The sequence below is a fragment of the Physcomitrium patens genome, chromosome 2 (genome assembly GCF_059467195.1).
Source record: "Physcomitrium patens ecotype Gransden chromosome 2, ASM5946719v1, whole genome shotgun sequence".
Lineage (NCBI taxonomy): Eukaryota > Viridiplantae > Streptophyta > Bryopsida > Funariales > Funariaceae > Physcomitrium > Physcomitrium patens.
Genome location: NC_143411.1, coordinates 619,424 through 645,682, shown reverse-complemented (window position 1 = coordinate 645,682; position 26,259 = coordinate 619,424). Strand labels below are relative to the sequence as shown.

General features: G+C 37.1%; 2 protein-coding genes across 3 annotated transcripts; both read right to left on the bottom strand.

Annotated features, from left to right (window-relative positions):
• Positions 1-6,432: 6,432 nt before the first annotated feature.
• Positions 6,433-12,135, bottom strand: LOC112276097 (uncharacterized). Of its 2 annotated transcripts, none has more exons than XM_024507122.3 (7): positions 9,189-12,135; positions 8,958-9,017; positions 8,667-8,704; positions 8,047-8,369; positions 7,496-7,904; positions 7,096-7,260; positions 6,433-6,871 (listed from the first exon to the last, which is right to left on the bottom strand). In XM_024507122.3, exons 1-7 carry the CDS (start codon positions 10,936-10,938, stop codon positions 6,803-6,805), a joined length of 2,814 nt encoding a protein of 937 aa, XP_024362890.1. In that variant the 5' UTR covers positions 10,939-12,135; the 3' UTR covers positions 6,433-6,802. The 2 variants fall into 2 exon arrangements, with proteins under 2 accessions (XP_024362890.1, XP_024362881.1); XM_024507113.3 differs by having other exon boundaries at positions 6,433-6,854.
• A 1,884-nt stretch (positions 12,136-14,019) lies between these two features.
• LOC112275940 (uncharacterized) lies at positions 14,020-19,641 on the bottom strand. The gene is made up of 10 exons (XM_090256491.1): positions 19,631-19,641; positions 19,342-19,466; positions 17,080-18,883; positions 16,923-16,949; positions 16,508-16,548; positions 15,957-16,231; positions 15,336-15,756; positions 14,909-15,056; positions 14,540-14,735; positions 14,020-14,361 (listed from the first exon to the last, which is right to left on the bottom strand). The coding sequence occupies exons 3-9, from the start codon at positions 18,845-18,847 to the stop codon at positions 14,710-14,712; spliced, it is 2,706 nt and encodes a 901-aa protein (XP_090112617.1). The 5' UTR covers positions 18,848-18,883; positions 19,342-19,466; positions 19,631-19,641; the 3' UTR covers positions 14,020-14,361; positions 14,540-14,709.
• Positions 19,642-26,259: the final 6,618 nt, after the last annotated feature.

Sequence of the window (26,259 nt, the reverse complement as noted above, 5' to 3'; positions counted from 1 at the left end):
AACTTGGTCTTTAAATGATGCCGTGGATTCTTTACAAATTACAAGACATCTTTAATTGGCACACTCTATTAAGATTGTTTTCATTTTCACAATTCCAATGTCCTCCAAAAGTTGTCTTAGCCATATTGCTTCCATTGCACCAAGACTTGCTACCATATACTTCACCTCCATTGTTGATTTTGTAGATTATTTCTTACAATTCTATAAAATAGCTTTCATTCTAAAAATGAACACATATCCTATTATTGACCTTTTATTATTTGCATCTTTAGTCTAATCTGCATTATAATAATTATGCAAAGTAATGTTATCATCTTTAAGATATAACTTAAAATGCAAAGTACGTTTTAAGTACTTCATGATCGTTTTGATGGTTGTCTAATGGATTGGTCTAGCCTTTAACATATGTTGGTTTGAATATTCATTGTATATACAAGATCCATCTTTGTGCCAATCATTGCATACATAAGTGAATATATTACTATTTTATATAAAATATCTTATATTTGATCTTCAACTTTAGCAAATTCTTCATTTATGAACTTTATCAACTTCAAATTGACATCTAAAGATATACCCATAGGCTTATATTCTTCCATGTTGAATTATTTTAACAACTCTTAAATATACTTACTTTGACTCATTATAATGGTCTTCTTAGTAAAATCTCTTATAAACTCTACTTCTAAACAATAGTGAAGCTCTTTCAAATTACTCATTTCATGTTCTTTTTTTAATTTTACTTTCAATCAATCTATCATCTTCAAGATATTGATTAAGATGTTAAATCATTAACATAAAAGATATCAATTGATATGAACTTAGTTGATTATATCACATATATAAAATAATCAATCTTACTTCTTTCAAAACCTTCATTTACAAAAAATATGTCAATACATTGGTATCACGTCCTTCGTGATTGGTTGAGTCCATACAAAGATTTTTTCAACTTACAAAAAAGATGTTGTTTGCCTTCTTTAAAAAATCCTTGAGATTGATCCATATAAATGTCTTCTTCTAATCTTCTATTTAAGAATGCTATCTTTTTATCCATTTGATGCATCTCCAAATCCATTGTTGTCCTAATTACTATAATAGTTCTAATAGTATTGAATTTGGCCAAAAGAATAAATATATCATTGAAATCAACACCAACAACTTGTGAATAGTCTTTAGCAACCAATCTAACTTTGTATCTCAAAAAATTATCCATTATATCTTTTTTAGATCTAAACATCGACTTAAAACCAATTAAAGATCAATTTAATAGAAGTTGAATTATTTTCCATGTTCCATTATCCATGAGTGATTTGTATTCTTTTTTCATAGCATTCTTCTACTTTATAACATCCTTGGACTTCATTACATCACACAAACTCAATGAATCAACAAAGAATGCAACATTGACATGTTCTTCACTTATTTAAGGAAAGATGTGATTCTTCTATCATTTACCAAGTTTTTTTCTATTTTTCAAAAGATAACTCCTTTCAGTTGATGAAGATTCACCTTCATGTACTCTAAGATCTTTTACAATCTTTTTCTTTCTTGAAGTTTATTTTTGTATAAGTAATTCTTGATACTCCTCATTATCATCATCTTTAACATTTTGTTTGTCTTCATTGCTCATTCTAGCAATTATAGACATACTATAGTCTACCTTCATTGGTTCTTCATCTTGATTTTTATTTGCTCTATCTTCATTGTTATCATATTTTTTTTCTTTGTTTTTTTTTACAATTAAAGATGTATCTATAAATACACAATTACTCCTACTTAAACACATCTCTAAGTATTCATAAGTATTCTTATGTTCCAAAAACTCTATATCATGATTCTTGATGATCCTCTTTATTTCTAAATATATAATTATATATGCCTTGGTATTTTTATAATATCTAACAAACAAATATTTTGTACCTTTTGTAATAAGTTTGAACCTCATATAATCTAATATCTTTACATAAATAATACATCCAAAAATCTTCATGTATAAAATATAAGATTTCTTGCCACTTCAAGCTTCTTATGGAGTCATTGATGTGAATGCACTTATAAAGCACCTATTCCTTGTATACACTACTATAACCATGGCTTTTGTCCAATATTCATGCCCAAAGTTTTGTGCATGAAGCACATTCCTTGTCATCTCTATAATATAGCAATTTACTCTTTCAGCAACTCTATTTTGTTGTGGAATGTAAAGAATAGAGGTTTTTCTTACAATACCTTAAATCTTCAAAAATTTATCAAAATACTTTAATATATATTCACTTCTATTTTTTGTGCATAATGTTTTGATTTTGTACTTACATTGCTTCTCTTTAAGTATCATAAACTTCTTAAACCTTGAGAAACACTCATTTTTGGCTTTTAGGATATAAATCTATAATTTTCTTAAAAAATAATTAATAAATATAACTAATTATCTTACTTTTCTAATTGAAGGCACCTTCATTAGTTCACAAATATTAGAATGCATAATTTTTAATAATTTACTAATACAATGTTGTATAGTATGATTTTTTATTTAGAAATATATTAGATATTTAGATGTAGAGGATTTAACTTTAACTTATTAAACAAGTTCCAATAAGGGATGTATTTTTATTATAAAAGCCAAATAAATACAATGATATCAAAAGATATTTGATTGATAAGGCTTTTTATATAAGAAGCTTTATATATAAGGCTTTTTAAAGTATCTAAAAATTCCTTAACATTCTTTGCTATACCAAATCATAACTTATTATTTGTCAATAAGTTTGATTTTCTATAAGTTCAAAGAAAATCTATAATTCTCTTATAAAAATTCATCTTTATATGATAATTTTGTCATAGCTCCATATCTCTATGTTTAATATATATATCTAAAGTCCAAGCTTCCAAAAAATTCTATAATTTATTTAAAATGCCCAAATTATAGCAAAATCTTTTCAAAATATTTTTCTTCTATAAAAGTTTTTTTTTTTTTTTTTTTTTTTTTTTTTTTTTCTCCAAATTTTAAAAATTATTATTTTTTAATCCAATCATTCAGATTTTTTTTGAATTTCTAGATAATCTAAACTTTATCTTTAAGATTTACCATAAAAAAATGAATTATAAATCTAATACAAATCGTTTGGCATCTTAGAAAGCTTAGCAGGAGCTTTAAACTCTAATTTACAAGTATCTGATTATTATTTTCTCTATATCTCAAAAATCCAAACTTCAAATGCCACAAAATTTTTGTATAAAATTTAATAACATGATAATATAAATTCTTCAAATTTTTTAGCTAAAATCTTATCAAATTTCTTAAGATATAGCTCGAAACACAACCACTATTAAATTGGATTACTTATTGCCTTTAGATTGCAAGTGCTAACTTCAACTATCTATAACTCTTTTATCTTAGCTTAAAATTCATCAAGCAATGTATAAAAAGTATAGTAACAAAATTCCTCTCTTAAATTCAAGTCGCCAATCTTTCATTTCTTTTTGTATATGTACATTATATCCAAAAGAGTGATAGTAGATACAAAACCAATATCTTAACTTTGAGTACGTATATCTCTTTCATAAAAACTCCAAATCACACAAAATTTGCACCAAAACCATAGCCAAAAATCTAAACTCTTTGATCTTAGCCTTCTAAGTTCAAATCACCTCAAAAGAATAACCCTAATCCCTGATAAGGCATTAGATGGCCTCCTTCAAGGCCATTAGACATGCCTTTTGGCAATAACAATGGAGATTTTTATCATCCATCTCCATACATCCATATAGATGCTTTAATAATTCTTTGCTATCAAAATCTCTCTCCAATCCTTTTTCTTATAAGATTTACATAATATATGCCTTAAACACCATATAAAAGAAATAAAAAAAGATTCCAAGAATCACCAATGTCTAATAAAGGTGGTTTTAAATATAAAGAACTATTATCAATATAAAATTAACCTAAATAATAGCCTTTTTAAACTAACTACTTCAAAATAGTAATCTAAATATATTTTGTAACTAATTGAAATCTAATAACATGACTCTCATTATATTATTTAGTAAATTATATATTAAATATTTATCAAGATTATTTATAGCTCTTTTTGGAAATAAAATCTTTTATTGTTTGCCTTGGATACAACCTTCACAAGTAAGTGCGATGGTATTGTGGCTAAATTGACCAAGATCCAAGCCACTTATCATAGATTCAAGGTCTTTCATACTTTTGGCTTTCAAATAACAAAGTCATTGATGCCAAATTTTAAACTTATCTTGATTTTGTAGAAATTTAGCAAATATCGCTACTTCAACTCTATTTGCTTCTTTACAATTGATGAAGTTGAGATTGTCATTTTTTAGGTCTTTTGCAACATATTGTCCATCCAATATTTGCACAAAACATCCATTCATATCAAATTAAACCTTACAACCATATGATACAAGTTTGTTTATCAAAAACGTTTTTTTTTTTTTTTTTTTTTTTTTTTTTTTAAATCTTTGGCACATATAAGACTTCCTTCAATCTGATCTTTTTCATTTGATCCTTTATATTAATCTCCACCATAATAGAGCCAATTCCAATGGCTTGGACTATGTCATTGTTTTCCAATCAAATATTTGTTATTGAAATTTCTTCATAAGTGTCAAATAGACACTTATATAGTATCATGTGCTTAGTAATACCTAAGTCTATAATTTACTTGGACATGGTAGCCATAGAAGATCCTTCACTTGCCATAAAAACATTATCATCTCTACCAAAACTATCACTAATATTATTTGCATTCTTCCTATTTTCTTTCTTAGCTTTGTAGCAATTCTTTATAAAATGACTTAATTTTTTATAAATGTAGATATTTTTTATATTTCTTTTTGAATTAATATATTGATAAAAATAGCTACCTTTGCCTTGTCTGGAAAATAAAGCCGAGTTATCACTTTGAAGCTCATTTTTTTTTTTTTTTGGTCACTTCAAGAGCAAGTTTTGATGTTACATAATTCACAGGAAGCTTCTTTACATTGATAGACTCCAATGCCAAAATGCGATAGTCATAGGACTCTAAAAGGCTCATGAGCAATGTCAACACAATGTCCTTATTATCAATTGGCTTATCAACAACTGCTACTTGGTTTACAAGTGCTTTTACCTTATTTACATGATCCATGAAGTTTTTATTTTTTTATTTATTTTTTATTTTTTATTTTTTTATTATTTTTTTATTATTAAAAAATTCCTCTTTGTCCATAGAATGTTGAAAATGTTTTTATTTTTATAGATATTGTAAAGAGTCTTATATACTTTCATTGGTCCATTGCAAGTATTAACATGTGAAAAATTGGCATCATCCAAATTTGTTGCAATCATGCAAAAAACCTTCTTTTTTGCAACATTTGTACTCCATCTTCACGTTGATATCAACATCATTGCTTGGAGGCTCTATACTTTCATCAACATTGTTCGAAAGGTCCAATGAAGCCAAGAAAAGCTCTATTTTTTTCTTCTAATGATAGAGATTGTCATTTCCAAATTTTTCAATCACTCTCAAACTCTCACCTTCACTTGAAGTTATATTTAATGAAGAGATATATCAAAGAAAATCAAAAAAGAAGAAGATAAAGTTGTCTAAATAAACAAGAAGGTCTTCCTTCCTTAGAAACCTAAAATGCCTCTTTTGTGAATAAATTAGTGATTTCATTCTTTAATCACTTTCAACTCTCATAAGAACACTTCTAATCTCACAAATAACTTCTTATCACTATAAAAAGACCTCTTAAGAAATTTAGCACACAAAAGCATAATATTAGTCTATCAATGATGTAACTTAGTAAAGAAACATGACACTAGTATATCTATATCTACTATAAAAATATGCATTTAGCATATCCTTTATCCCTTAAGATCTTTTATACATTCATCTACATTATCTCTTAGTCTTCTTAAATACTAAGAATCAACTTTTTAACCAATAAAAACTTACCTAAGGTAATAACCTCTGCAATGTAACTTATTCTATTTTTACTTTTATTTACTTACTTTAATACATGTATGATAAAAAAATGAAGTAAAAACATTCTAAGTGAAAATTTAAATTGAAAAATTGTATTTGAAAGTCTTTGATTTTTCCTTGTTTGAATTTCAAACATATTTTGAATATTTTAAACATTTAACATGCACTTCAAAATAACATGTAAAATTATTATCTTCAATTCAAATTTCTTCCCATATGTACTTGGTATCATTAAAACCAACTCCGAAATATATTGTGAATTTTCAAAAACAAATAAATTGATTATTCATAAGCTATGAGATGTATTTAGAGTTCATTTCTGTGCCTCTCCTACAGAACATAGTATTTTTCATTACCACAGCCTATTTTCACATCAACAGTTGGCAAGTTCTAACAGTATTCATCAAGCAATAACAGCTTACACAACACATGGGTCTCGTCTTCACAATTTCTGTTTTGCTTTGGCAAAAAATTACATAATTATCTACAAAACGGATACTTGTTGGTCAGACCAAATCTATGAAGTCATTCTTGAAATGATCGTCTCCATAACAATCCTGCGAATGCGTCTGACTAGCACCGACCAAGTCAAGTCAGGACCGGATTCCGAACCAAATCAAAATTCTGTGACATCCCACTCTTGCGTGAAAATATACTCTGAATGATAATTGCCACCTCAAACAATGCACAAAATAACCCTGATGACAGCATCCTGGGTTGGTATGAAGGATGTGCTCCAACACGGAAACCGACGAACCCAGCACGGGTTCGATATCAATATCAATATCCATTCATACTCCTCGCTTTCAAAGACTGCATGTCAACCGGCTGCTCGCCATTTGGCTGGATCTCTGAGACCTGCACCCGGATTGAAGCTGGTATTACAGGATAATCAACATTTCTACATCATTTATTTCGACGAACAATTAGGCGTGTATCGATACAATCAAATTGCTGAAACCAAATAGAAAATACTGAACTCTTTGCAAAAGTGAACAATGCGATGTTAGCAGAGTAACGTAAAGCAGGTCTTCGTTCTACAGCCCTAAATCACTGATCTATGCCAAATGAACACTCTGATACAGATGCGCATCCGTACCTTGGGCTTCTCCATAATATCTTGGACGAATCTCAAAAAACTTGTGTACGATTCATGCTGCTGGTTTGTGGGTTTGCAAACATCTCTGTGACAGGAGTCCTCCAGAACCTTCACCGTACCTGCCTGTTTCAAGTCAGCCACTGAGGATGGTGGCACAACGATTCTCTGCAAATAATCAGGCTTCAGCAGTATTAGGAGATGATCTTTGTTCATTTCCATCAAATGGACACATAACAAAGGGTTGAAAAAAGCAACATTCAAAACCTATACATGGTAAACCAGACATACCTCACGAGACATGTAAATGTTCTCATGAATCTTGTAAATATCTCATACCTGGTCTAACCTCATCGCTATGGAAGCATTCAATGGACATGTCGCAACAAAGATGTCAGCTTACCCCTTGTGTTTGTGAGCCCTCTAGTAACGCCATCAGCTTCACATGCTGATAACTTTCATTCATTGCTGTCATGAAGTTCTCTGAGAGTAATGCCAGCTCTGGGGAGTCCAGAAACAGAGGTGCGAATAGTTTGTTTGAGTAAGCTAGGGGTCCAAATACATGATTCAGAAGATCCTCGCTCGGCACCAACCCTCTCCATGGAGGAGCATAGAAGAAACACCCTGCCAGACTCGCCAGAAATGCCTTCGCCACGTTTGTCCGGACAACTTCAATACTATCGTCCGAGGATTTGGCTGATCTCACCTTCTTGTCAAGGGCCACAATCAGGTGCTCAATTATTACACACCCCAAGCTGTGCCCGACCAGTACAATTGGATGTCTCCACGTATGCCCTCGGTTCCAAACCTCACTGCAACATACAAAAGAACGTCACATGATGTTTTTCAAACACAACATTAAACTGAAATCTGCTGCTGCTAAAACACGAAACTGTTAAGCTAGTGCATGATTGATTGGATATCTCAGAGCATCAAGTCTTCGAGGATACCTACCTGTATACAAATACCGTTAGCAACTGCTGCAGAATATCTTCTATTCCGGACTTCGAGATGCTGTACTTAAGCAGCAACACTCGAATGTCACCTCCTAAATCGGTTGGCAACCAGTGTTGGGGCCACCAAACGTTGGGCTTATCCCGCTTCACCCACGTGTACTCACAGGACAGATCTATTGGCCCTGTATTTCCTTCGAAAAAAATTACATCCAGCTTCGACTCTGACGAAAGATTCGAGTGTGACGAAAGACTCGAGGGTGACGAAAGATTCGAGTCTGACGAAAGATTCGAGTCTGGCCAAACTTGATTCACAAAGTAGCCCTGCTCAAGAGTAGAAACAGGAAGGATGAGAACTTGATTGGACACATGAATTTGCATTGGTTGACCAGTGCTAGCTGACGTGATTGACGCTAACATCACATCCAACAGTATCTGGTAATATTTTGCAGGAAACTACAGGAAGTGTTGGATTTCCAATCATGTCCAGTTTGAAAAATAGGAGAGTAGACAGTTTGACGAACAACATTTATGAGGATTTCCTTATCAGTTCAAAGAGGAGAAACGGATGTTGGTATTCATCAGTTGCATTCGAAAGGTAGATCAAGTTAGGATGCTTACCAGAGGTTTGCACTTCGACTGAGAATAGAATGACGACGCTGCAGAGAAGTCACAAAGTCTACAACTTAGGATGTAAAAGCGAATTCAACACTTGAACTTGAGGAAAACCCGAGAACAATTTAAAACCAGCATATCTAAATCGGATCAGCTACAAAATGATCTGGACGGCGACAAGATCATTTCCTAACCGATTTCCATTGAGGCGACTCTGTTGATAAAATGTTAAAATATCGTTCGAAACGACGACAAGTAAAGAAATATACTGGATGATACTGAAACATTGCCACGAACCTTCATTTCCCCTGGAAAAAATCCGTCCGATAATGAAAGTCGGGATTCGAGTAGTCGGCTCTGCTCGCAGAAGTTGCCAAAACAGTGATGTGATAATAACCAAAAGATGACACAGCAGAACCGATGATTTAAATAGAAACCTCTATAATATAACAACTTTAACAAGAGCAAATCATATGTGTCGCTTTACACCTAAAAAGGATACGGAAGACGCCCAGACAGTACACTTACCAAAAATATTACCCCCTATATAATCGAACCATCGATTGAGCCACAGAACTAAATCCAGATTCTTCCTTGAATTAGAAACAGTTGGTAGAAAACATCTTGGAGAGAGTGGGTGTGGTCCCAGCGGAGGATTCCTCGGCGTGTAAGTAAAAAGGTTATGGTCCCTCTTGATGATACCTAAGTTCCTGACTTGAGCAACTCTTAACATCCTCCATAAATCCTGGAAGCTTGGCCGCCTCTGAGGACGAAGTTGCCAGCAGCTTTCAATGATGGTCTTCAAGTAGGTTGGACAATTGTCCGGAAGCGCAGGTCGTAAACCGCTTTTTATCCTCGCAGGCAATTCTTTCATTTGTAGTCCTTTCTCAAGCTGAGGAAAGGGCGCTTTCCCACTGAGAATCTCGTTCAACATGATACCAAAGCTCCAAACATCAGCTCTCCTGGGGAACCTTCTATCGCTAATTGCATCCTTAAGGAAGATCTCCGGCGCAGCGTAAATTTTGGTACCCACATAAGCTGTTAAGGTTGGAAGAGCCGAGCTCATGGCCGTGGTTTTCGCAAGTCCGAAGTCCGCTAGCTTCGCGCGCAAGTGTCCTCGAGCGCTCAGCTCAGGTGCCTCCTCTCCGCGGACATACTTGATCAACACGTTTTGTGGCTTCAAATCACGATGAACGACCCCCTTACCGTTCATGTGACACATCGCTTTGGTCACTTGAATCATCAAGTCAATACCAACATTTTCGGCAATTGGCATCGCTGGTGGGGATTCAGCCCGCCGATTAATGCCGACAGGTTCTGCTGTCTCCAACGATGGATGCGTGTAAGTATAGAGGTCATCATCCATTAGCTCCATCAAAATGTGTGACTTCTTCGCCGGGCCTGTTGAGGGGTTGTCCTGGAAATTTACTATGCTTTTTGAAGCTTCCCAATAGTGGTAGAATTGAACTATGTAAGGGTGCTGAAATTGACTTAGACAAGTGGCTTCCTTCCTGACCACACTTGTCATCACCTTCAGAGCACACCTTCGCCCTAGCCATTTGACATTCATAACAGCCCCGAAGGAACCATGTCCAAGATGTTGACCATCTGCGTAGGTGTTCAAACCTACGACATTCTCTACCACGATGTTTTTCAGTCGAGACATCACATGAACCGCAAGCAGATATTGCTGCTCCTGCTCCGGAGTTGAAGTTTTGCCAGCATACGAGGTCTCAACCTTTTGCAGTTCTTTAATTAGCTCACTCCTATCCTTGCTGGCCGCGTTTTCCAGTTCATTGTGAAAGCTCTCCAATAGCTTTTGAAAGTCTTCTTCTGCACATTTCATCAGTTCCGCTTCTATGGAATCCCCATTTGGCATCCACGTGACTGAGGCGATTGCGATGTGGACCATTGATCTCCACCATCGCAGGTCCTGTACAATATCTATAATATCCTCCGTGACATATGCTAGAGTGACCGCAGATTGCAGCCATGGCTCGCTCTCGCAGCAGCAACCTTGCACAAGCCTTGCGGCTCGCACCGCCGCGAAATGCAGGTATAGCAGAGCTTTGCGTCGGCTGTCGTCTCCATCGTAAATATCAACGAGTCTGTCCTCCTTAGTCAGCAGATAATGCTGTGTCTCTTCGAGCTTTAGTTTCAGGTGCTCCAATTGAAACCTGTTCAGTTTCACTCTTCGAGTTTCCAGAGAAGCTTGCACTTCTGCTATGCATTTCAAGATCTCTCTGTAGTAGTCAACGCGCGAGGAGGCGTTGGCCATGGCAATTGGCCGAATTCACTCGCGAAGACGGAAAGGGCCGATTGACCTAATCCAGCAACATATCTACATCAACGAAAGAGCCATCGGGCTCGAACCTAGGAACTAGAAATTTGTACACATTGGAATGTCTTACAATTCTGTAGACGAACGGACTACAAGGACTATAGCGTTTTCTGTTCTCATACAGAGAACGAAAGCAGGTGCTTACAGCTAGAATGGTCTACTGACTAAAGAGGACAGACCAAAGCGACGTGTATGAGTGTACAAATTCCATGACAAAAATCAGAGGATCGTTCAAGTGTCTTGCTTTCGGCTGGGATCATGTATGTTCACACGGTAACTCCTAGATTAAGTAGAATTCACAGTCAACGAATCCCTTCATATAAGATCGAGGGAATTAGCTCATGTAAACACTCACAACAACCCTCATCAGAACTGGCGCTGTACACAGCACCGCAGAAAAATTCATCTCTTCAACACCCCTTTCCAGCGCGATCTTTTCAAAGATCCAACTCGAGGAACCAAGTAAAAGATTCCACCAAAAACGCCTTTCCAACAAATTCTACCAATTCACAACCTGGTCTTCCTCACCTTCGGTCAAGGAAAGCCTCCTTAAGGCAATACACTCCAACGAACAACCGCAGCCACAAATACAACCACTAATCGAATAATAATCTCGACAGACGACTGAGCTATCCTCTACCGACAAAAAATGGACAGAGAGGAATAGCGAAAAGGTGCGTATCATCCGAGTATTACCAACCTTACGAATCCACAAACCCGCATTTCACCCGCCATCAAGCCCTCCACAAGATACAAATCCGAAGTATGGAGATCCTCGCAGGTAGAGACTCGCAGAGCAAAGCAAATCCCCTCGCACGACTACAACGCGCCTCTGTTTCGACTCAGCCTCGTGTGCCAACCTCGTGCAGAAAGAGTTCTCTACCATTCCCCGCCACATCCGCCACCTACTGCCATATGAAGCGCGTCCAAGTGAGACAATAAGCGCGATTCACTTCTTGCGAGAAGCCGTGAAACCGGCGGGAGCGAGCTTCCAAACGCAAACAGACATGGGGCTCGCAGCGGAGAACGTCTCCCAGGCAGCGAGACGCGTTGACTCCGAAACACATATGCACACGCACACGCACACGCATACAATACGTATACTAATGCGCGTGCGCTCCACTTGTAGGCATGGACTATGCCTGATACGCCTAATTTCACACGATGACGAGCAAAACCCTCAGTTACTACAAATCCTTGGGGAAACAACCTCGAGATGGATTCATACTACGTGATGAGGTTAGATAAAAATAGTCAGAATCTTTCGTTTCGCTGAAATTATTTTCCTGATATGAATATTCAACCTGCTTGACTGCTTAAAAAATCAATTCATGTAGCAATAAATGAGATCTACCAGCTCAGCTGAACACGAATTGTCACCAATGCTTCCCCAAGGATTTGTAGTAACTGAGAGCGGGAGCGCGGCACCCGGATGACAACCAGCAAAATATACTCGTGTTGACACCCTCGCTGCACGGACAAACGCCGGCGGGTTACAGGTGATCATTTATTTCGTAAGGCCAGATTTTAGTATTGTGCACTAATAGTGTTATTGAATATTGGGTAATCATAAACAAAAGTGAAGGAACTTACATAACTCCATATTTAATGTGTACATGTATAGTTATACATCTAATCTTAAACTCAATGAAGTCATTATACTTGCCTTTCAAATTCATATAATTTCGTGACAAAAACTTGAAGACAGAGCTTACACAAGCAGGCTATTCTGAAATTATATTAGATGGTCAATACATGTGATAACGCAAAGAATATTAAAATTATCAAATATCTTAATCAATTGCTAGATAATTACGGATGTACAATGCACTAGAAATCTACGTAATTACAATAAGTAATTTATACAGGTGGCGATCTATTTGACCTATGAAAATCTTAAAATTAACCAACTTTGTTCTTATCATTTGGTAACACGTCTTGACCACCGCTGCCCATTTTATCTACTCCAACATTACACTCTCCTTGCTCAATCAAGCCACAAAAAAAAAGTACAAAATCTCAATCAATCCGGCCACTCATTGGACACTCATTGGGATCACACAGTGTAATTGTGAATTGTGAATGAGAAAAAACAAACTCCTGAGATGTGAAATTGAGGGACTGGTGATGGAGGACTACCATTTTGGATTGGTGAGGAATACATGGCTTGTAACATGATTGTAAGAGTAAAGAAAGGTCAATTTAAGTTTTACTTGGGTCAATGCAATATTCCCCTATATATATATATATATTCAAATAACATGTTTCATGTCCTAAGACTTTAATTGCAAAATCAGATATATCAATTAAAACCCGAAGTTTTTAACAATAATTGTTATTATTTGATATTAAATATAGTGTAACATTGTTGCTCATGCTCACATTAAAACATACACTTTTAATCAATGAATGAACAATCATTAGTAATTCAATTATATACCTGTTATAAAGTTTCATGTTAAATATCCCTATTAAAAAGGAGAATAAACTTTTACTACTAAACAACAGCCATGGAAGAAAATCTTAGTATAATTTTGTAATTTTAATGTACTTTTTGCCATTTTGCCTATTAAAAGAAACCCTACAAGTACAATATTTTGTACTTGTATAGTATTGTACTTTTACTTTGTACTTTTGTATGATTTTTTGCTTTATTTTTTTACAAGTACAATAATTTTTATTCATATATATAATAAACAACAATTGTAACGTATGTTAATAATTACAATTAGAAACTTGAGTATTGTATTGTCAAAATACATGTATGTACATACATATACACACATAGACTATCTTAAATTTGCTACCCATAAAATGTCAGAATATTCATTATGGTTTCTTACTTTTGAATAGCTGTAAACTTAATATAAGGCCACACACAAGCATTTTCCCTATTTATAAAGACAAACTCTGAAGGTGGACACATTACACTGAACCACAATTTCAATTAAATGCTTCCTCGCAAACTTAAACTTGTTTTCAACATCAAAGGTAAAAATTCTTCTTCTCTTCCCATCATTTCTGATAAAAATGGAACTGATATATTACAAGTCCTAAAAATTACATACACTGGGCATACACAACTGGCCAAGGAACAATTCCTGGTTTGATGGTTGTTGGCAAAGATAACTTGCCCAAGTGTTGCTCACCACTGAACCTTAACCTCAACGCAAGGCATCAACTTGCCAACCCAATTCTGATCATTCCTGTTTTCGGTAACACAAGAGCTCAATCATAATCTGGTTCTAGAAAGATTATTGATGTTTTTGGTGCTGGTAGAAGACATTCTTCCCATTCTTGTCTACAATGCCACTGCCACATGCCTTCCGCATCTTCCTCGAGCTGTTGAGTGAGGCACATCTGGTTCCAAATCAGACATTATGGTAAGCTTCACATGCTCTACAAAATCGTGAACCAATACAAAAACTATTCGTTCGTTCATGACATTCTGCAACACGTCACAAACGCGATGAGGAGAGGCTCAAAACAAGGGGATAAATGATAGAACTTAATGTAAATGAAATTGGAATATACGAACCTGGGAAGTGAAGCACAATCTGCTGTACACAAGAGTGTTGACTGCAAGTCTACAGGAACAGAATATCTCGGCCGAACGTGTTTCATAGACCCAATGATGTGTCCAGATACGTAACTTGCACGCCCTGGCCGACTTCAACGGGCCGTAAAGCAGTCCCTATGTGAGCTAGATCAACCTTCTGATTTCTCCGAAAGTTCTGTAAATTACGCAAGTTTGGTAAATCGATAACAAAAGCTCTCTACTAAAGCAGCGTTTAACAATTTCTATTCCACATCTCAGATTGTGAGGGTGATTCTGCTTACAGCAAAGGAAAAAAGGAAAAAAGGAAAAAAAAACAAACAAAGCAAATGGTGTAATAAGAGGAAGTACCGATTTCCATCAGAAACTCAACAAGTTTCTGATAAGTTACATGATTTCTATCCACAGGTTTGGAGATGTCGATATGGTTAGAATCACTTATAATTTCACACTGGAATCCGTCGATCGGTACTTTACTGTCCTGCACCACCATCTTCTGCTAAGACATATCAAAGAAACGGAGAATTGGAATCGTTTCAAGCAAATCATGTACTCGAGCGTCACAAATCACAGAGTGACACTTGTGATGTTCTTCCGCTGCAGTCTTAACAACCAGCACATCATTTTCCAAAACCGACATTTAGATCGAACATAACGCAGAAGCTGAACATCAATGCTAAGCGCCAAAACAACTGACAACTGTAGCTGGCCATGTGCCAGTTCATGCGACGCAACAACTATAGCAGCAAGAAAAATTCGGAAGACATTAAGTGCTCACATTTTGCATGTAACGGCCTTCGTTCAACTCCGTGCACCTTATTTGACGACTTCGTGATATATTTTTGGCTTTGATGAACTCTAGAAAGCATCCAAATGGCTCATTCAGCCACGGAGGTCCTGTATAAAGATTTTTTAAGACTTGGCGCGAATTGATCAACCCTCCCCAGACATGTTTCCGAATCTCGTAATCTCGAACCAGACCTGTATGTGGTGGAGCGTAGAAGAAAAACCCCGCCAAACTATTCAGAAATGCTCTTGATATTTCAGCTTTCCTTTTCTCAGTCTCATCCTCCGAATCCTGATGCTTTTCAGCAGTTTCAGCGAGATTCACGACCAAGGCCTGAATGACAGCGCATCCCAAACTATGTCCCACAAGAACAATCGGGCGCTGCCAGTTGCGGTTCTCGTTTGAGGTGTCACTGCGAAGTGAAAACGATTGTGAGACCAAACGTTAGAGTATCGAAATATATGCTACGATAAATAGAACAGGATCTTCGAATGTCGCGGACGACATTCCAAAAATATTTTCGTTCAATTCCAAGCACACGTTTAAAACAGACAAGATTTTCATCAGCAGTCTTGCAATGAGAATGCATCCCACAAGTCCTCCGCTTCGAACCTGAAAAGCCAATAGTCCTTCATATCTTCTATAAGCTCTTTCAGACCGTTGGTTTCCCACGAGATAGTATAGTCCAGCACCGACACACGAATGTTCCTTTTTACATCTTTAGGTAACCACTCTTGAGGCCAGAATACATTTGGTTGGTTACGCTGCAACCACGTATCTCTACAGGACAATTGAGATCTGCTCCCTACGTTTCCTTCGAAGAAGAGTACATCCAACTCCCAATCAAGTGCAGATGCTTCGGGCCAAACCCGATTGACAAGCCCATCCTGTGCGTACACAAAGTCAAAAGCCAGAAAATGCATGTGAGGTTGCGACCTAACTCAACTTGTAGAGGCAGATCAAAAACTGTTTAAGGAAGACGTGTCAGTACCAACACAGAACAGCATGCAGGAGGCCTCCAAGTTCATAATTGATCTCACAAAATGTCCAGTATTGAAATAGTCCAGTATTGAGCTAATTCGAATTTCTTCCAGTAACATCGCTGCATTTACACTGCATTGAAAGTCAATCGATGCAGGAAGCACAAAGATCAGTTAGCTTACAAACGGTGCTTGATGAAACGACTGAGAATGAATGCTCAAGCCTGCAGAAATAACAATAGTATAATAGCGTCAGCAATAACCTACTCTTCTAAGTCCCCAGATATCCGACGGTCACATCAAGGTTCGGAAGTTTCTGGTGTACATGAGTCTAAGCAGAATTTAACCCAGGCATTTAACATGGAACAAGCGTGAGCATCCCCAACCTTATGTAAGAACACTAAAAGAAGAAAATATCTATTGCACAGAAAATCCAATGTCAAGTTGCACCCGAATGAAAAATCGGTTGAATACTCTAAGCCATTTTGACGCAGATCTGCAACAACCTCAGCATATACCGACAAAATGGAACAAATCTCTGAGAATCTCGCTCGATCTTGTAGAGATTATGGATTGAGACACAGATCTTGTAGTATACCTTCTGGGACTTCCTCCTTCGCAAATCCTGCACAGTGAGTATTTCCGTCGGGTTACCATCAAGGAACTTCAGAGCCTACAAAATATCAAATAACCTTAACCCCCATACATATATTACAAAGTTTGTAACGAGCAAACAAATCAAACCACAAACTTACTGAATTTGAGCTTCAATAGCTTCAATACGTATCTCAATAACTTGGTCCACTCCATCGATTGTTTCGCTATTTCTTGACGAACATCCCCTGGTTGAATAGAAAATCCTGGTGATCCATTTGATGGGATCCTCTCCGGTGGTTGTGGATCTTCCATCGGAATGGAGTCCACGATGCCCAGGCTTTGCAACTCTGCAAGTCTCAGCATCTTCCATACTTCTGAGAATCTCGGTCGATCTTTATAATCGAACCTCCAGCACTTCTCCAAACACGACTTCAAATAACCTGGACAGTCAACTGGTAAAATAGGTCTCAGACCTGCTTCCAGTTGTCCCACAAGGCCACCTAGTGATGCAATTCCAGGGAAAGCCTCTTCCCCACGCAGAACTTCTGCTGCCATGATGCTGAAGCTCCACACGTCGGCTTTTTTGGGATATTTCTTCGGCCCATTGACGTATTCCTCATCGGACAACTCTGGCGCGCGGTAATGGGATGTCCCAGCCTTTAATGAAATCTTCCCTTCATAAGATGATTTGATTTCCTCTCTCACAAGACCGAAGTCTCCTAATTTCACATGCAAATAACCCAGAGAAGCGAGCTCTGAAACCTCATCTTCTCGCACTTGTCTCACAAGCACATTTCTCAATTTAATATCTCTGTGAATGACGTCTTGCTCGTGCATGTGACAAAGACCGCGCACCAACTGCAACATGATATCAATCGCCACAGGCACGGAGAACGGCGATTCTAACGAGTTCAAATGTTTCCTCTTTGGACCAGACTTCCTGCTCTTCATATTTGCCATGTGCTTCTCAAGATCTGTGGGCATTGCCTCCATAAGAATATAAGAATGTTGGAACTCTTCCCAATCATGAAAAAATTTCACGATGTGAGGATGGTGGAATCTTCTCAAGCTCTCAGATTCGCGTCGGTCAGCAGTTGACGTCGCCGCCGGGAATTGTTTCAGAGCACATACATATTCGCACCATTCTACTTCGCTTACAACTCCAGATCCACCGTGTCCTACGTTTCTCAGGATCTTGAACCTGTTCAAATCTGAGTCGCGATCGACCGTCTGAGTCTGGGCTTCTATGTCCGACAGAAGATAGAGTAGCTGCGCTGAGATTAGGTACAAGTTGCGGCCATGTGTTTCAGGTTCACTAGAAAATGATTCTCGAAAATCTTTTAGCTTTATAATTAGATGGTCCCTGTCCTTTTTAGCTCCATCTTTGAGGTCTTTTTTGATCAAACCCCGATCTCTCTCAAACTTTTCATCAGCAAACTTCAAAGCTCCTAGTATGAAGCTTTCCTCTTCACTGTAAGATCCGCTCTGCGACCCGATCTCGTTCCCCATTCGAGGAAGAGATTTATCCGTGCTTGAAATAATTATGATTTCCAGGATCGCTGTCCACCACCGAAGGTGAAGAATGATATCAAACACATCTTCTTTGATTTCTCGTACAGTGAGTGCTCTCTTCAGCCAGTGTGGCCATGTCGGATCAACCGATTTGTCCCTTCCGCAGCACTGCTGTACCAAGATTTCGGCTTGCTTAATTACGGCATACAGCTTACGCATTGCCACGCGCTGCTTGGAGCTCCCATCACGGCGGAAACGGAGCTTGACCGAGTTCCTCGTCAAGAATTTTTTATGTTCTTGCAGCTCCTGACTCAAGTGCTTGCAGAGGGATTTGTTTAACTCCAGCCAAACACCACCTACCAAACCATTCAACCTATCGATCGAAGCTAATGACAGAACGTAGTAGTCAACCATGATGATAGAAAAACTGTGCCAGCTCTTTGCGAGGTTCTGCGTGCAAAATGGGAATGTCAGCATCCTAACAGCACCAGAGATAAGCACGGAGGGCTCTACAACGGCATCGACCTACCCCATTGAAAAAACCTAGCCCCACACGAGAACACCCGAAGAAGATCAAACATTGCATCGCATGAGACCACCCTCTGTTATCAAGGATGAGGAGGGTGACGCATGATCGTGGCCAACTTAATTCACTGCTCGCGAATTAGTTGCTAGTATCTTGGTTCCCAAAAATGAAGCAGGTTCCCCTCTGCACACCACAACGATACCCATCTCCTAATAACCACAATCAATGTTTCCACAAAGAAAGTCACCCACACTCACATGTAGAAGAGCTGATCATGCGAGCAACACCATCAGACGGAGACTGCACAACAACCAGGCCTGTTTTAACTCTGCACCTCAAAATCAAAGACAAGCCGGAATATGCAGGTTAGAGAACTATGCACCAAGGTGTCTTGTGCTACCCGCAAGTGAATATAAACACCGCTGCGGAATTCTTCCTCGTGCCCGCAGAATCTAATCCCAAATCGCCCACAGAATGAAACAAAATGGACGAAACGATCTTCCTGAACTGCACTGGCACTACTGTAATATTCAAACACGTATGCCGACGCCAGAAGCCCTGATGCTTATCTTCAAATTGCAGGTTTGAAAAACACAAGATGAAGCATGAAAAAAAAAACAAAGAAATACAAAAACAAAAACAAAAAAGTGTGCAACCTGAGCACCGCTAACCTGGATTAAATAGAAAAAACCATTACCAAGAATGGAACAAGGACCATGGTAATGGACACGGATGTTACGGGACGAGCACACAGCAAGTTGCCGGACTTCAGAATCGGCTTCTTAGATCCTCAATCGGGCGGTAACTCAAAGAAAAATCGGGACCTCCGAGGAACCAGAGTTTGAACGTCCACATTGTCTGTGTCCAAGGGCTAGGTCGATTCCTAGACAACTACGGAAGGGAATGCAAGATTCGGCCGGAGAGCATCTACGTCACAAGGTGGGTTGCCTCCGTTCGATGCGCGTCCAGTGTTTGCGCCGCTTTTGAGGGTCAAGTTGCTCTTAAAAGTCTCGTGAAATGCCATCACGACCATGGTAGGTCTCGTTCACACGGATTTTCTGAGCACAAACTTCGTCGGAGGTCCTTCTATCATCATGTGCTCTGTTCATCTACATATTCACCTCTTTCTTTGTAAATAATGTGAAGGAAGCTTCATCCGAAGTCGGCGTCGTGCATCCAGGCAACAGCTAAGATCCTACCCTATGCTCCTTTCTATCCAATGGCTATGCTTACTCGAGGACGTGATGGCTGTCTGTACCGACATTGTAATGACATGATTTTCAACAGTACCAAACATGGCTGGTCGAGCTGAATCCATTGTATAGACAGGATTGCAATACCTAGAATAACCTAGGGCTCTATCTTCGGAAATGTGCTGTGGTAGGTAGTGTGATTATATTACGGTCAGTACCTTCTGTGCTCGAATTGTTGGTGTTTATCATTGCGATGTTATCCATTCATGTTACTTTCGCCCAGATATGAAGGTTATTGCATGAGGATTAGCACAAAGTGTAACCATTATGATGCAATATTGCTTATCATAATTGCATCATATAGCAATATTATGGTGTATTATGATAAGCAATATTGCATTATGATAAGCAATATGATGCAATATATATGAGAAGCTATATGATGCAATATTGCTTATCATAATGTCAGCACATACATTTCCATGCTTAACTATTAAGAGAATGCTACAAGTTTGATTGCCCCAACTCGTGCGTGATGATTGGTAAGAATGTTTAGAAAGACACAAGAGTAATAGTAAGTCATACATACACACAAGAGTAGTAGTAAGTCATACACACAAGAGGGTTTCTAAGGAGAGAGAGTTTCACACACACAAATCTATTGATCTGGTTGTGTCTTGTATACAAGAAGAGAAAAGAGGAGAGGATAAACAGTACTTCTCCACTAGACTCTAAATATTGTAGCTATGGTAATTATTGTAGTCTACAATAAATATTATGGAGAGTGCCGGCTACATTTAATGATCTCAACACTCCTCCTCGTTCATCATAATATTTACATAATATAAAATTTGTATAGAATTATAATCTATACTTTTCTGTGATCTTGTAAGATCAACAATTATTGCCTCATTAAAACCTTATCTAGGAAAATCTTATTTTATTTAAGAACAAAACCATGGATGAAGAAAAAAGAGTACAATATCATTTTCTTTAATTATTTAAAGAGCTCATTAACTTTCATATTCAAGAAAAGCAAGTTGCAGCATACCAATGCCATAAGTAAATCGACAATGGTTGCTTAATGGGAGAGCTTTGGTGAAGAAATCAGCAAGGTTATTTGTAGATTTAATTTTCTTAATTATACGTGCTTGATCAGTAATCAAATCATGAGTATAACTAAAATACTTTGGATCAATATGCTTTGTCCTGTCGCCTTTAATGAAACCAACTTGCATCTGTGCAATACAAGTACTATTATCTTCATGCACAATAATTGGAGAATCATCATATGAAAATCCACAGGTTGTTTGAATGAATTTATCAATTGATCGCAACCAAATACATTCTCGAGATGCTTCATGTAAGGTAATAATTTCTGCATGCTTGGATGAAGTTACAGTTATTGTTTGTTTCACTAATTTCCATGATATTACAGCTCCATGTCTTAAAAATACATATCCTGTTTGAGATTTAGCTGTTGCAATATCAGATTTATATCCTGCATCACAATATCCAACTAATTTTGGATTCGACGATTTTGTGTAGTATAATCCTAAGTCTTCAGTACCTTTTAAATAACGTAATAAATGTTTGATGTCATTTCAATGTCGTAGTGTTGGATATGCACTATGTCTTGCAAGAACACTTATTGCAAATGTAATATTTGGTCTTGTAGATATAGCTAAATACAAAAGTGCTCCAACCTCTATGAGGTATGGATATTGGTCTCCTAATATTTCTTCCTCCTCCTCGCATGGACGGTATGGATCATGACCATCACGACCACGTCTAATCATTGGTGTAGACAATGGATAAGCATCAATCATATTAAATCTTTGCAAGATTTGTCTAATATATGTTAGTTGGTAGAAAAAAATGCTACCATCTATTAGATGCATAATCTGAAGACCAATGCAGAAAGTTATTTTTCTTAGCATTTTCATCTCAAATTCACATATAAGTAGGTTTGTAGCTATAACACATGCAGATGTAGTGCCCACTAGGTTAAGATCATCAACATATATAGCGATGATCACAAAACCAGTTTTATCTCGTTTGATAAACAAACAAGGGATTAATAGATCACTTATAAAATTATTTGTAAATAAATAATCTCGAAGACATTGATACCACATTCGTCCGGATTTTTTTAAACCATACAAGGCCTTATATAATTTAATATCATGATATTTTCCTGGAGCGGGTTGATTTGGAGTTCCTGTCTCTAAGCTAGGTAGAACTTTCATATAAATATTTGCATCAAGAGAACCATATAGATATGCAGTTACTATATCCATGAAATGCATCTCAAAGGTGGCATGAACTGTCATTCCAATAATATATCAAAATGTAATTGAATCCATGACTGGAAAATATGTGGATTCATAATCAATGCCAAATTTTTGAGTAAATCCTTGAACAACAAGATGAGCTTTATAGCGGATTATTTGGCCTTGAGTATCTCGCTTGCATATTAATATCATTTTATATCCCACAGGACGAGATGTAAGAGTGTCTACAATTGGACCAAAGACTTTCCTCTTACGCAAAGAGGCATACTCCTCTTCAATAGCAGTTTTTCATTTTGACCAATCTGAGCGACGCATTGCCTCTTCGATGGCTTGAGGTTCAGAATCGTCTTCCTTGGAAGAAAGAGCTTCTATAATCATATATGCAAATAATTCATCTACCGTAATAGATGGTTTGTCCCAAATTTTGTAGCACAATACAAAATAGATAATTCTTTACTCAACTTGTTCTTATTCCTTCTAATTCCAAGATTCTTTTTCATAGAAATTGAAGGTACATTATGCATGGATATATCATCATGAATTGGTAGTCCTGCAAGATGAGTGGCAATTTCTTGAGAAATAATACCTGGATTAGTTAATTTTATAGCTTTCTTCTTACGTGGTTGCTTATGTGGTCCACGAGTTCTTTTAGTTGTTGTTGTTATAACTTGAGGTATTGTAGTCAATGGCACTGCAATCTGATCAAGTGCATTCTAAGCTTCATTAATAGGAATTCTTGTAATTCTAGGTGCATCATTGAAGCCATCAAGTGTTTCATCTACGATCCATTTTAAATGCAAAATCTTAGCAACTTCAGTTTCTGTCAAAGATGTCCTAGAATCGGGATTCATTGTAAATGTTTCTGGTGCTTCAAATATGAGTACTTTATTTCTTTGTTGATTGGATACTCCTCCTTGAAAAGATGGGAATATATTTTCTTTAAAATGGTAATTTTGCAAACATGCACATAATAATGTGCCAGTTGATAGATCAACAATATGAATAATGCTTGGTGAATCAAAACCAACATATATGCATTCTTGTTGATGAGCTCCAATGGTATGCCATTGAGGTTTTGGTATTGGAATCCAAGCACGGAAATCAAATACTCGTAAGTGAGATACATTTGAAACACGACCCAAAATGAGCTCATGTGGTGAAACAATTTCAAGAGAAGAAGGGCGGAGGCGTATTAATACTATAGCATGTAAAACTGCATGACCCCACATAGATGCAGGTAGATTTGCATGAAGGAGGAGTAGCCGGGTAATGAGTTGTATACGCTTTATAAATGACTTTGTAAGTCTATTTTGAGCATGTTCATATGGAACAAAATATGTCAACTTGATTCCTGTTGCAATACAATAGTCTTCAAAAGACTTTGATGCAAATTCTTTTGCATTATTCATATGCAATGTTTTTATAGGATAATCAAGAAAATGTGCCCAAAAGCGAATAAGCAAAGATATAAGATTGGCAAACACCATGTTTCGAGTTGATAATAATGAAACATGTGATTGTTTACCTGATGCATCAACAAGGACCAAAAAATAACGAAATGGTCTTGATATTGGATTAATAGGACCACAAATATTACCATGCAATCTTTCAAGCATTGGTGGTAATTCTTGTAGAAGTTTCCAAATTGAAGGCCGAGTAATCATTTTACTTTGCATGCATGTACGACATAATTCTATAGAGTCTACATCTGTAGGCTTTAAATTGTGCCCAGTTATACATGGAATGATCTTTCTAAATAATGTGGATCCTAGATGTCCCAATCGTCGATGCCAGAGAGAAACACAACTCACTGAGATAGATGATGTAAAATTAAATATATATACATATACATATTGCATTGCACAAGAATAGCTCATTTTGCTTCTCCGCAAGAAGTAGATAGGACAAGAGATCAGAATGACTCTGAAATTTCATGTTCTTGTATTGTTGTGCAAGTACAGCAAATACAAGAGGAAATGTAGAGAGAGTTTTCTCAATCATTTTTTCTTCAGAAATACTTTGTCTACATAATCGTAATTGTGAGATAATACTATACATTTCACTATTGAAAGCATTTAAATTTAGAAAATTCAAGACATATAAATGTGTCCAATTATGACGTGTACATGGAAGAAAAATGGTCTTTTGATGATCAAACCTAGATTTAAGATTCTTCCAAAGTTCTACAGGATCTTCCATTTCCAAATATTGATGTTGTAATGTAGGTACAAGATGATGACGAAGGAAAAGAAGTGCTTTCCAAGGAGTAGTAGGAGATATAGAAATATTTGTTGTAGGAGATTCTTCAAACATAATGACATCCGAGAGTTGTTCTCCAAATAAATTTACTTTTGTCATTTTTGCCCATAATAGATAATTGTTTCCATCCACAGTTAATGGTGGAAATAAAAGAGCTTGAAAATTTTGAGATGCACTAATAATAGTGTCACAGACACAGAAATATAGACTTGAGATCTAAAAAGAAGTTCAAGAAGAACTGGCAAGAACTAGATTAATCAGATGAATACAAGAACAACACCAGAGAGGTGAGCTAGAGCTCCAAGAGATGTGTTGTCCAGACTGAAGAATTCTTCAACCTTGATTCCAATATATACTCCTATTTATGAAGCTTCTCAAGCAACTTCTACCAACTAGGAAGCTTCTAGAAGGTTCCAGAGACTTGCTTCTAGAAGGTTCTAGAAACTTATCTCTAAAAGGTTCTAAGGACTATGTTCCTAACATCTTCTACCAACTAAGAAGCTTCTAGAAGGTTCCAAAGACTTGCTTCTAGAAGGTTCTAGAAGCTTGTCTCTAGAAGGTTCTAAGGACTATGTCCCTAACATCATCCCCTCCTTTAGCTTCGAGGTCTTTGAGAAGCAATGTTATTGTCAATCAGTACCAACGCAAGAAAATGAAGATCTGGCGCATAACGTTTGCTATGAATTCCAATTGTTGTTCACGAGGTAAGTGGTTCATCGACCCTTGAAGCCAACGGTAGTGGCCCATTCCTTTAACTTCTGACCAAGCATGAACTTTCATGTCTTTATTGTGAAATTGTCCTGCAAATATGCCTTCTGGTTGACCATCGTAAGCAAGCTCGGACTCAAATACAATCACCAGTGATCAGTTACTTGGTATCCTCCGTCGTCGTCGTGGTGCAGGTGGTTCTTCATCTCGAGGTTGCCTTCATGAGCTAGTTGGTTGAGATAATCTGACTGGCATAGTATCTATCTCTTGGCTATCCATATCAGAAGACCAAACTATGGCTACTGAAAAAATTCTATTTTATCTTGGAAAAACTAACTACATCAACTATGAATTTTGGTGGTGCTCTCCCCCTTTCTTATATTCTTGGGTGAACAAGCTTCAGAAAGAAGCTATCCTCGAACCGGTTTAGGTTTATGAGGATGTTGTTGATGAAACTCCTGTACCTTTTGCGGCGCATTGGCGAGATTTTCAGCTAGCTCTCGCATTGTCGTATTACGTGCTTTCCTACTGGAGAACGCACTGTGCATCTGGCTGTAGAAGGTAGTATGGAGATTCGCTAATATTCAAGCAGTCTATAGGTTTTTGACTTTTGGAATATAAACGACTATAAGAATACACCGTAAATCTATACGGATGCCCTTTGACTGCTCGCCAAAGTCCTTTTTGTCCCAGCTGGTAGGTCTCTAGACGTTACAGAGAACCCCGAACAACCCAAACTACTAATCTTCGATACCGCTTTATACTCACGATCTTGTATCCACTGACTGTCTCGTTAGATTAACCCAATAAATTTCATTCACTTCGCATACTCAATCCTATAGACAC

Excerpts from the sequence above, each read along its gene's own strand:
- LOC112276097 (XM_024507113.3), bottom strand. The coding sequence starts at position 10,938 with ATGGCCAACGCCTCCTCGCGCGTTGACTACTACAGAGAGATCTTGAAA. Across the intron at positions 7,905-8,046 it reads CTAACGGTATTTGTATACAG|TGAGGTTTGGAACCGAGGGC; the intron begins GTAGGTATCCTC and ends TGTATGTTGCAG. Across the intron at positions 7,261-7,495 it reads AGGGCTCACAAACACAAGGG|AGAATCGTTGTGCCACCATC; the intron begins GTAAGCTGACAT and ends GATTATTTGCAG.
- LOC112275940 (XM_090256491.1), bottom strand. The coding sequence starts at position 18,847 with ATGGTTGACTACTACGTTCTGTCATTAGCTTCGATCGATAGGTTGAAT. Across the intron at positions 16,950-17,079 it reads GCTATTGAAGCTCAAATTCA|GATTTGCGAAGGAGGAAGTC; the intron begins GTAAGTTTGTGG and ends CTCACTGTGCAG. Across the intron at positions 14,736-14,908 it reads TGAGTTTCTGATGGAAATCG|AACTTTCGGAGAAATCAGAA; the intron begins GTACTTCCTCTT and ends CGTAATTTACAG.